Source organism: Gopherus evgoodei, unplaced genomic scaffold, assembly GCF_007399415.2.
Source record: "Gopherus evgoodei ecotype Sinaloan lineage unplaced genomic scaffold, rGopEvg1_v1.p scaffold_60_arrow_ctg1, whole genome shotgun sequence".
Classification (NCBI taxonomy): domain Eukaryota; kingdom Metazoa; phylum Chordata; order Testudines; family Testudinidae; genus Gopherus; species Gopherus evgoodei.
Genome location: NW_022060081.1, coordinates 99,218 through 111,526, shown reverse-complemented (window position 1 = coordinate 111,526; position 12,309 = coordinate 99,218). Strand labels below are relative to the sequence as shown.

At 49.8% G+C, this 12,309-nt stretch overlaps 2 protein-coding genes across 4 annotated transcripts in view; one reads left to right on the top strand and one right to left on the bottom strand.

The window, feature by feature from the left end:
* LOC115643460 (zinc finger protein 501-like) overlaps positions 1–12,309 on the top strand; it is a 152,956-nt gene that overhangs the window by 77,748 nt on the left and 62,899 nt on the right. The window lies entirely within an intron of this gene.
* On the bottom strand, positions 4,927–11,033 carry LOC115643463 (zinc finger protein 345-like). Its single transcript, XM_030547527.1, has 2 exons — positions 9,469–11,033; positions 4,927–9,144 (listed from the first exon to the last, which is right to left on the bottom strand). The coding sequence occupies exon 2, from the start codon at positions 9,041–9,043 to the stop codon at positions 7,601–7,603; it is 1,443 nt and encodes a 480-aa protein (XP_030403387.1). The 5' UTR covers positions 9,044–9,144; positions 9,469–11,033; the 3' UTR covers positions 4,927–7,600.

The window sequence follows — 12,309 nt, the reverse complement described above, 5'->3', positions numbered from 1 at the left end:
AACTACTGAACTGTTTGCTCAGCCCCTGCCTGAGGGTCTGAGCCCTGAACTATTCTTTGTTGCCCTGCCCCAACCTAGGGCCTGGGCTTCCAATACGAGACTATTGGCTCAGCCCCTGCCTGAGGGCCTGAGCTCCTGGCCGTTTCCTGACCCACCAAGCTAATTCCCCAACGCACGGGACTCGTGTAGTGGGCGGCCTGGCTCCCAGCCGCCCCAGGGAGGGGCGAACCCCCTACAGCAGACACTGACAGTGTGTCACTACCTGTGTGTGCGCTGGTGGACGTGCATTGTGAAGCCTAGAGGGCTTGGCAGCTTGTCACAGCAGTACAGTGTGAGTGGAAACCCAGGCTGGTGGGTCAGGGGGTCTCAGTGGTATCCCAGTTCCAGGTGGCACCCCAGGGGGGAACCCATCACAGTGGCGCAGCTGAGCAGGATCATATGCACAGCCTGTTGCTCTGAGACACTGGTGGTGATTTTATGTGAGTTTTAAATGTAGTGGCTGAAGATCAGTCAAAGAAGTTACCGGTTATTTTCTGTTTGCTTATTTCGGGCAAGGGAAGTAGGGAGAGAAAAACAGGAAACTGCATGAAAGTGAAACTAGCAAGAAGCTGGATCTGTGCCGACTGCAGGCAGAAGAGAAGGGGAGAGAACACAGGAGACACATGGCATTACAGCGACTGCAGATTGAAGCCGAGAACGCCAGACAAGAAGCTGCACACCAAAGGGTCCTGGAACTGCAAGGTAAAGCAATGGAGGGGAAGGAAGAAGAAGGGAAACATGAACTGGACTTGATATAGAGGTGGAACCAGAACCCCCTGTCCTGCCTCCTGCTCCGGGGAGTCCCCTCTCCAAAAATCAGTGCTGAGTGGAGCAGGTTTGAAAGGATCAGAGGAGAATGTGGTGGGAGAATCTCTTGTCCTAATTCTGAGTCATCAGACGTAACCTGCTCTGGAATGTCACTTGACTCTTTCATTTTCATGTAGTCTACCTCTCTGTGATGTGGGTTTCTATCTTTCCCGAAGGCTGTCTGGTCACCCAATTGGAGATTTGTTTAGTTGGACAGGCTGGAGCTCAGATTTATTGGAGACTTTGAGACACATGACCATTTGCTAAAGTCATTACTTCTCACTCTAGTGCTGCTTTTTCCCCATCCCTCCATGATGACGTGGAGAAATTTCAAGTGCTGTTCACTCAACAGGAGACAACTCTCCAATTTACTGGCCATGCTAACAAAGCAGCAGCCGTGACTTAAAATCTCCATTGGGAAATGGTGAAGCAAGTGCAGATGATCACAGTGGAGTTCAGTTGTTTGAGCCAGCGGTTCTCAAACTTCATTGCACCGTGACCCCCATCTGACAACCCCTGCCCCCATCCAGGGAAGCCGAAGTCAGAGGGCGTCAGCCTCAGTAGCCTGAGCTCCACCTTGCAGGGGAGATGAAGCTGAAACCTGAGTCCTTCCGGACTGTGGATTAACACTGGTGTCAGTGACATCAGAAGCACAGTTCAGAAAGGATGGGGCCAGAATCCTCTTCAGCAGATCACTGGGTGGGGCTCCTAACCCCCTTCCCACCTCCTTCAGCCCCAGATCTAGGACAAGGACTCAGGGTGAGAATTTTCCCTAGAGAACTGGAAGTCCCTGCAGTTTTCCAGAGGGGAGAGAAGCAGAAATCGGTGGTGGTTTCACCTCATGGTGTTTGATAAGTGGACAGAAAGTTATCACCACCCCGTGCCGGCCAGTCACAGAGGCAGCGGGAGCCCTGGGGGTGCTTCTTTAACAGGAGAAGGAACCACCTGGAGAGCCAAAATAATTTAAAAGTTCACATTTCTTGTCCCTAGGAAATAATGGCCACCATGGATCCACCCCAGAGGTGGCTGCATCTTAGCACTGTGGGAAGCCACCTCTCATGGTGACCCTTTGCCATGGGGGTTGGGATACTTCTGGACCCGCGCCGCACTCAGAGTGACCTCCTCATCCCGTGTCGGCTGGAGAAAAGAAAAAGGTCCAGCCAACTCTCCTGCTACCAGCTGGGACCCATTGATCCCCCAAACAGAGGGAGGCCTCGGGGGCTGGTCTCTTTCATGGGCAAACCTTTTAAGAAAGATAAAAGGGGGAAGAAATGATTCTCAAAGGAGAGGAGGAAAGATGATCATTGGGCAGTTTAACTCCCTGCAACCTCCCAGGACAGGAAACGACTCAGGGGAACAGGTTCCCTCCACGGAAGGGGAAGTTGCTGGGATTTAGGAACCTGGGGAACAGGCCTAAACCCAAGAGGATTTTTAACTGACGTTTGATGATGACATAGAAAGAGGCAAAACCTGAGATTAGAGATCAGTGGTCAGAAGTGAAAGAGAACAGGGCCGAAATGTGAGGGATTTTTGGATCCAGATTTGACTATTCGAGAGGCCAGTGGAAAATCGGAGGGGCTTTACATCAGGGGTGGAGAGGAGGTAAAATTGGGGTGTGTTTCACAGCAATATCTGATGAATGACTAGAGAAAAGGGGGCGACATTTGCACAGATGGGACATCCATGCTGGAAGAGCTGAGAAAAGGGGTACGTTGGAGATGCTGTGGGTATTTTAGCATGGGGGGGGGAATCGCTGGGCACATTCGATTAGTAACAGACACCGAGAGAGAAAAGGGGGCACAGTGTTTAGGGTGTTTTCTTCCCATCTTTGAGCTCTGCAGAGAAAATGGGCCAGGAACATCTTTTGGGGGGCCAGAGATGGGGGACTGGCAGGTCGCGGGTGGGAAGGGGGAGGGAATGGGCGAGCCCCCCGCCCAGCCCCGCTCTCTCTCCTCAGCGACCCCCCCCCAGCCCCGCTCTCTGCCCCCCGGCCCCACCTCCAGCGACCCCCCCCATCTGGTCCTGTTCTCCACCCCTCCCCCCAGTGACCCCCCTACCCAGCCTTGCTCTCCTCCCCCATCGTGCCCTCCTGCCCTTACCCGCTTCCCCGCCTCAGCGCACCGGGAAGGGGGGGAACGTCAGGCAGGGAACAGCAGAGGCTGGAAATGACGCACCACATTAGGGTGGGAGGGGCCACCGCGAGACACGGCCGTTGGGGTGGTCGCCGCAGCACACGGGACGTTCCAATGGCCTTGCCCTCGTCCCGGCAGCCCCACGTGTGCTGCTCTGGCCCCACTCTCCCCCTGGCAGCCCCCACTCACTGCTCCGGACCCGGCCTGTGTCCTGTGGATACTGACCCGTGCTCGTCTCACCCCTCCCCCAGCTCCACCCCCATCCTCCTCCAGCTCCACCCTCTGCACCCCCATCCCCCCAACTCCCCCACCTAGCATAAGTTTGGCGTGTGACCTCTGGCACAGATAAATGGCCTAATAGTTACCCTTTTGGATTTTGGGGAACTGAACATGTCTACCTAAGACATTTGGGACTTAGCGGTAACCACAGAACATGGACGTAATGACCAGAAACTGGTTTGAGCAGCAGGTTTCCAGAATGATCTCGTTGGCATTAACAGGTATGATTGTGCTAGCCTACAGGATAAGTGCTCCCCGATATTATGGGGGTGAGGACGTTAGATTTAGGCACAGGTTGGGCACTGGCATGAATACTGAGGAGAGTGCTCAGACCCAAACCACGATGCAGAAGCAGCTCTCGCTGGCTTTTTCCAGCTCTTGGCTTTTTCATCTTCTTTATTTTTCAAGGGTTTGTCTCTACTTACCGGTGAATCTACGCTGTGGCGACTGAGCCACCGGGGGGTGATTAGTGGGTCTAGTGAACACCCGCTAAAAACAACCGCCAGTCGCTCTCTTGTCGACTCTGGTACTGCACCGGAACGAGAAGTGTAAGGTAAGTCGACAGGAGAGTTTCTCCCGTCAAACCAGCGTGGTGTAGACACCGCAATAGGTCGACCCTAAGGTACATCGACTCCAGTTACATTATTCACATAGCTGGAGTCACATAACTTAGGTTGACTTAATCCTGTATTGAGGACCCGCTGTTAGTCTCTTAGCTGGGAACTGAGCATTTCACCCTTCAGCTCCATTATTCACCATCAATGTCGAGTGTTGAGGAACCTGGACCATCAGATCATTTGGCATGTCAGAGACAAGGCTGGGCCTGTCTCTTACCGCTGGGTCCCCAAGGAGGGTGTGAGGATGCTAATTTAGGAAACTTTTAAACAATAGTACCACATGTACCCCCAGAATTGTATTATTTTGGGATCTTCTGCCATGTGTGTCGGTGGAAGGGGTCTCGCATGTGAGAATATTTGCATCATGAGAAAAAACACCTCTTGTATTTTCACACTTCTTAATTTTTCACAAGAGGAGGCAGCAGAGGAGAAGTGATGCAAATGCATAAAACACAACAGAAAATCTAAGGCCTGGTCTACACTACAGTCCTATATCGGTATAATGACATTGCTCAGGGTTTGAAATATCCACACCCCTGAGCAATGGTTATACCAACCTAACCCGCTGCAAAGGGCTCCTCCTGGTACAGCCTGGCACTGTGGGACCGCTGTGCCTCCTTAAATCTCCTGCCTGGATTGTCTCTCTCAATGCTATGCCAGTGACAAGCAGCAAATCTCAACCAGTCCTGTGATCACTCACCCATTGGCACATGGAGCCCTGCACCCAGCTACATTGCATGAATGCTCCCTGGGTCACTCATGGAAAATACGGAGAGGCACCAGCCAATCACCCCAGAAACATACCATCTTACACTGCTCAAGCCTCCCTTGGACAGTGCACGCTCATTAATTTGCCACTTCTTCCAAGGACCGTGGCCCTGCACCAGCCTTTGTAACCTGCACAGACGCTTCCCAAGCACTTCCACCAAAACCATACTGGTTTAGATAAAACAGAGAACAGATTTATGAACTACAGCCAGATTTTAAGTGATTATAAGTAACAGGCATAGAGACCAAAATTAGTTATCTAAGAAACAGAAATAGAAACATCATTTAAATTCAAACTTTAACAGACTAAGCAAGATTTGACTCAAACAGTCTTTCCCTAAGAGACGTCACAGGCAGCTCACAGTTCTCGGTACTCGGACTGAACTCCCTTCCAGCCTGGGACCAAGCTCCCCAGTTCAAAGTCTTTGTCCTCCAGACAACCTTTCAGGTGTTGATATGAGGTGGGGAGAGGCCAACTGATGATGTCGTTCTCCCTCTTTTATACTTCCAGCTGCTAGAAAGATCCTTGCTGTGACACTGGTTAGGGTAAATTCAACAAAAACAAACCAACCCCCCACTTCTGTTTCCTCCACATCTGCATCGTGAAGGGCAGCATTTCCCGTAACACAGGATTAGCTAGGAGACACCTTCGTAGGGCCTGGGTTACAAGTGCTCTGGGAACCAAAACGGCACACAAGCATTTTGTCTAGTTCCAAGTCAGACTGTGGAATTCTCTTCCGCGGATCATCTGAGACAATACTGACTAAACCAGCAGTTCCCAAACCGTTTTAAGGGGATCGCCAGGGCTGGCGTTAGACCCTGGACTGAAGCCCAAGCCCAAGCCCCGCTGCCTGGGGTTGAAGCCAAAGCTTGAGGGCTTTGGCCCCCACACATGGCAGGACTCGGGCTGTGGCTTCATCCCCCCTGCAGGATGGGGCTGAGGCTACTGCACTGCTGCTTGGGGCTGAAGCCCTCTGACTTCAGCTTCTGCTGGGGGCGGGGGGGGGGGAATCCTGTAGCAATTTTTGTTGTCAGACGGGGGTCACGGTGAAATGAAGTTTGAGAACCGCTGGCTTAAACAACTGAACTCCACTGTGATATCTGCACTTGCTTCAGTTAGTTGGGGTTCTGCTGCTGTTCACCATTTCCCAGTGGAGATTTTAAATCACTGCTGCTGCTTTGTTAGCATGGCCAGTAAATTGGAGAGTTGTCTCCTGTTGAGTGAACGGCACTTGAACTTTCTCCACGTCATCATGGAGGGATGGGGGAAAAGCAGCACTAGAGTGAGAAGTAATGACTTTAGCAACTGGTCATTTGTCTCAAAGTCTCCAATAAATCTGAGCTCCAGCCTGTCCAACTAAACAAATCTCCAGCTGTGTGACCAAACAGCCTTCGGGAAAGATAGAAACCCACATCACCGATAGACTAAATGAAAATGAAAATACCAAGTGAAATTCCAGAACAGGTTACGTCTGATGACTCAGAATTAAGACAAGAGATTCTCCCATCAGATTCTCCTCTGATCCATTCAAACCTGCTTCACTCAGCAGTGTCTCATTATTCAGTTGTTATATACAAAAGTTTTAGCATCCTCATAATGAGGGTAAAAAACATCTAACCTTCCCCAAAGTGGCTTTGCCAATAAGCAGAAACTGGGATTTAAAATCCAAATGATCACTCTGTGTTTGGGATCCATTTGAATTCCCCTTCCAGGAACTGACACTTTCTTCTCCCCATGACTGACTAAACAAGTCAAAGCACCTTCTCCAAGCACAGACAGCTGAGAACACTGCACCACACAACACTCTGAGAGGCGCAGGGACAGAACGTGAAGAAGATAAACTCTGCATGGCTCAGAGAGGCGGTAACAGTTCTGGAACGATGGGGAAGGAGGGAATCTTTCTGAATCACCTCATCTCCTTCCAGTGTCACAAAGGCTGAAATGATATTGTTTTTCCTGCCCCTGCTTCTCTTAATTATATTTAAATATATCATAAATGAAAAAAAGGGTCCAAAAATGCCATTGAGCACACTCCACTGCAATGTGAGAACAACTGAGAATGATACAATCGGCATCACTGGTGACTATAAAAAATAATTGTACAATAAGAGGAACGTTATAAATGTGATGCTCCTGGTTTCATGGAAGGAGAGACAAACTCCCATTACTCAGAGGACAATGGAGTGGCTAGAAAGGACAATCGGGTCCACCCCAGAAAAGGGTGAGCTGCCCAAGGGAAAAATGAGCAAATCACCTGGACAAGCTGAGGGATAAATGGCTCAAACAGCTTTAAAGGTTACTACATGGGAACAGCGAAAGTGTTAAAGAAAAAATGTCTTGATAGCTCTAGAGGTTTTTATGATGTTTAAGTCCCTCGCAGATTCTGATAAGGGCTGAGCTCTGAGTGAAGTTTTTCTCACACTCACAGCATTCAAGGGGTCTCTTTCCCGTGTCGATTCTCTGCTGTCAAGTGAGCTGGAGGCTGCAACTGAAGGTTTCCCCACACTTGCAGCATTTATAGGAGCCTTCTCCCGTGTGGATTCTCTGATGTGCAGTGAGTAATGATTACAAAAATTAATCATGATTAATTGCACAGTTAAACGATCATAGAATACCACGTATTTAAATATTTCTGGATAGCAATTGGTATTCTATTGTTTAACAGCGCGATCAAAACTGTGAATAATCACGATTAATTTCTTTAATCGCAATTCATTTTCTGAGTTAATGATAGTTCACTCACGTGATGAACGGACAGCCCTAGTACTGAGGTGTGAGGTTTTCCCGAATTCACATTAACAGGATCTCTCCCCCGTGTGGATTCTCCAATATCTAGTAAGGTGTGAGCTGAGAGTGAAGGTTCTCCCGTACTCAGAGCGTTCACAGGATTTCTCGCCTGTGAGGATTCTCTGATGTTGAGCAGCATTTGAACTGTCAGTGAAGGTTTCCCCGCACTCTCAGCATTCATGGGGTCTCTCTCCCGTGTGGATTCTCTCATGTCTAGTGAGCTGTGAGCCGCAATTGAAGGCTTTCCCGCACTCCCCACATTTATAGGGCCTCTCCCCAGTGTGGATTCGCTGATGTTTAATGAGGTTTGAGGTGGAAATGAAGCTTTTCCCGCACTCACGGCATTCATAGGGTCTCTCCCCCGTGTGGATTCTCTCATGTCTAGTGATGTCTGAGCTCCTGGTGAAGCTTTTCCCACACTGAGAGCACTGAAAGGGCCTCTCCCCCGTGTGGATTCTCTCATGGGTAGTAAGATCGGAGCTGTAAGTGAAGGTTTTCCCGCACTCACGGCATTCATAAGGTCTCTCCCCCCTGTGCATTCTCTCATGTCTAGTGAGCTTTGAACTGCAACTGAAGGTTTTCCCGCACTCGCCGCATTTATAGGGCCTCTCCCCTGTGTGGATTCTCTGATGCTGAATAAGCTTTGAGCTGCAAATGAAGCTTTTCCCGCACTCACAGCATTCATAGGGTCTCTCTCCCGTATGGATTCTCACATGTCTAGTAAGGTCTGAGCTCCTAGTGAAGGTTTTCCCACACTGAGAGCACTGAAAGGGCCTCTCCCCTGTGTGGATTCTCTCATGGGTAGTAAGATCTGACCTGAGAGCGAAGGTTTTCCCGCACTGGCTGCACACATGGGGTCTCTCTCCCGTGTGGATTCTCTCATGTCTAGTGAGCTCTGAGCTGCAATTGAAGGCTTTCCTGCACTCGCCACATTCATAGGGCCTCTCCCCAGTGTGGATTCTCTGATGCTGAATAAGATTTGAGCTGGAAGTGAAGCTTTTCCCGCACTCACAGCATTTATAGGGTCTCTCTCCCGTGTGCGTTCTCTCATGTCTAATGAGGGATGAGCTCCTGGTAAAGCTTTGCGCACACTGAGAGCATTGAAAGGGCCTCTCCCCCCTGTGCATTCGCTCATGGGTAGTGAGATACGAGCTGAGAGTGAAGGTTTTCCCGCACTCTCTACATTCATAGGGTCTCTCTGCCGTGTGGATTATCTCATGTCTAGTGAGCTGTGAGCTGCAAGTGAAGGCTTTCCCGCACTCACAGCATTCATAGGGGCGCTCTCCCGTGTGGATTCTCCGATGTCGAGTGAGGTGTGAAATGCGATTGAAGGTTTTCCCGCACTTGCAGCATTCGTAGAGTTTCTCTCCCATGTGGAGTCTCTGATGTTTAATAAGGGCGGAGCCGTCACTGAAGCTGTCCCCACACTCAGGGCATGTGTATTTTCTCTTTCCTCTGAGGATTTTCTGCTGGACTGTGGTTTCTTTGTGGTCCTTGTGAGTTCCCCAACAGTAAATAAATGTACTCAATTTCTCCCCTGGCTGGTTTCCCTGCTCTGTCTCTGTCCTGCGCCTAATCTCACAGCTTTTTCTCTCCTCATGACTTCTGCACATGTTCCTTTTGGATATTTTTGAGAAAGCTCCGTGTGGTTCCGCTTGCTCAGTATCTTCCTTATGAGACTTCTGCTCCTCATTCTCACTCAGCGACACATCACCTGGTGGGACAGAGAGAGAAACCTCAAACTGGGCTGGACAAGGGAACACCAAACCAAAATAAGTGCTGGAGAGATGTCAAAGAACAGGCACAGAATTCCCCCAAATTTTGCCTTCACATCCCATCCAAATGCTCAGATGGAAGGGAGGAAGCTACTGCCAGGTGTCTGCTAGGATCTGTAGGAAGCCATGAGCTGTATCTGCCCTGATGATATGACACCTGCTGGGGACAGTCCTGAACTGAGAGCTCCCAAACTCTTTGTAGAGTATCCCCAGATTTTTTGCTCAGGCACTTACAGATTCTGAGTTGGTTAAATGTTCCTCACCCGTGCAGGGACCTCTGAGGATCTCTCTTTCCTCTGAACCCTGGAGGTCTGGGACCCACAGCTCTGCCCCTTGTTCCAGCTGGGAGATGACATCAGGTTTGGAAACTGGAAACCCTACTCAGATGAAAGAAAACAAAGGAGATCAAGTGAATTCATAAGACTTTGTCATGAAAAATAATTATTGATTTAAAACCCAGTACTTTGAAAACCAGTGAAATCCCAGGGCCAGCTCCCCAGTTTCTCAAAGGTGCAAAACACTCTGCTCAAGAGAGACTGAAATACACACATATCTGCTAGGAACACACAGAGACAGACACTGCGACAGTCTGTAACTCTGTATTCACTGTTTTGCAAAATTATGATATATTTTGTACAAAGTATGCCTTGTCAGGCATCATCTGGAAACTCATAATACGCTGAACATTATTGTCTTGTTAAACTGTGTGTTAAAATAGAAACACTGCGTATACAAAGTGTGACAGAGCTCTTTCTGCGGCTCAGCCGGTTGTGTACTTCCTCTTAGTGGCGGGCTGGGGTATTTGTCTCCCCCTCAGGATTTCCCCACGCCCCTGGGTTTACTGTTCACACCTTGCCTGAGCAGGGTTCCGCACGGCCTTTGTGACAGGGGAAGGGGAGGGCAGCCTCTTAATCTCTGGTAGCCCCTCTGGGCACGGTGGTGACAGGCCAGGTACCCAGTTCAGTCTCTCCCCTCTGGTGGGTTCTCTCCCCCGAAGGGCTGTTTGCCGTGTCGGGTAGGGTTTCCCCAGCCCTTCGCCTCTGTACCTGTGGGGTTTCCCTCCCGGTGCTCATCAGCGTCTGCACCGCCCAGCTCTCCAGTAGTACGCCTGCCTGCCTCCCACAGCACCTATCACGTGCTCCTATCTGGCTGGAGGGGAGGCTCTTAACAGATTCTGGCAGGCCCCTTGATTGGCCTCAGGTGTCTTAATTAACCTGGAGTAACCCCTGTTCAGTTGCCAGGGGAAAAGGAACCTGCTTATCCTGGGGCTAATATACTTGCCTTCCACAACTCTCCTGTAGCCGGCTGGCTTGACCCCATCACAAAAGAGAGAAGATTTTACTGCATGATGTTACTGAAAAAAATGTTACAGTTCTGGGGAAGAGCCACAGCCCAGTTCCTCAGAGCCAGCAAAGCCAACAGCAGATTAAATGGCCATTCTCCAGTAGTGAGCTGGAGAAGGCGTGAGCGGGAAGTTTATATTTTATCACAGGGAGGATTTGAACCTCACATCCACGACAGACAGCCCGTCATCACGACTCAGCTGAACACTGCAGATGTTTCTAGCACCAAGGCCTGAATTATAAAAAGAGGTGGGGAAAACACCTGACTCTCTCTCTCTCTCTCCTGCCCCTCTTCTCTCTGAACAACTCCTGAAGAACTGAACTTTGGGAGGCAGGGCCCCTGGCTGAAAGGAAACCCAGCCTGTCACTGCATATGGAGAGAAAGAGCCATTTGCTGTGAATCTGTTTTAGCTTGTGAAGTTAGACGATTGTTTGCGTTTCAGCTTTTATTTCTTTTGTGAGCAATTCTGACTTTTATGCCTCGTTCCTTGTCATCACTTAAAATCTTTTCTTTCTGTAGTTAAGAGATACAACAATAAAACAACTTTATTGTTGGATTACAGTGTGTGAGAAATTCCACTTGGGATAACAAGCCTGGTGCATGTCATTTTCCATGGATGAAGTGACAGACTTTGTAGGACCTTGTATTGTTCCGTAATGTGCTGGAGACTGCAAGACACACATTTCTGGGGGAAAATCTGGGACTAGAGAATGGGCCGGGATTCCCCTGGGGTGTAATTCACGAGTGGGTGAGCAGCAGCACTCTATAATGTGTTGCTGGGAGCGAGATACATGCTGGAGAATGTGTGTTAGCTGCCCAGGAGTGGCTGCTCTCACAGCAAAGCAGTGTGGAAAGGCACCCTAGGATGGAGAAGTGATGGGGACAGCTGTTCAGCAGTCCAGAGTGTACCCTGGGTAACGTCACAGACTCGCATTAGCAAAGAGGCTCCTAAAACGCACAGAAGGTAAATGAATGTTTCAGAAAGCGAAGACTCCACACAGAGGGCAAGTCTCCCTGGCTCTGCTTCTTGCTGACAGAGAGGTCCAGAGACAATGGGAGAGTCCTGGGAATCTGGGAACAGTCAGCATGGGCTGGTGGGGTTCAGTGGAGAAAAGGAACAGGACGGGCAGGGATATCGCTGAATGCAGGATCTCACACTGGTAGATGTCAGGAAAGTGTATACTGCAGCATTAGGGAATCTAGTGAGTCAGGTGTAACGGGAGGGAGTATGAAAATCCCTGGGTGTGGAGAATACTGCGAAATTAGCCGCTAGAATTCAGGAGTAACATATTCTAATTCCTCTGGCCAAGCAGAACATGAAAAATAAGCATCAGGCCAGGTGACATCAAGCATGATGGACCCCAAGATCCAAGGAGCCTGCAGGGAAGAGAGATGGGGGCTATTGCAGCTGCTGATGGGGAGCAAGACTCTCAAGGTGTTTCACTACCAACCTAGGCCATTTATACATCCTGGGGGGCACTCCAGACCCGTGAGGAGTTGTGTCATCTGCAATCCTGGGTGACTTTCAATGTTCTGCCTCTGGAGCTCCCTTGTCTGGATGCTCCCAGCCAGCATTCAAGGACGCGCTGAGTGTCTGTGAGATAAATAACCCTGGCCCAGCAGCTCTGACTGCAGCAGCCTGCTTCTCACACCCTAGGCACATTGTGGATTCTACCAGCCTTGAATAAACCTGGCAAGAGCAGCAACAGCTGAATTTTCCCAAAACCACATGCTCTGCAATGGCGACTTTTTCCTGGATT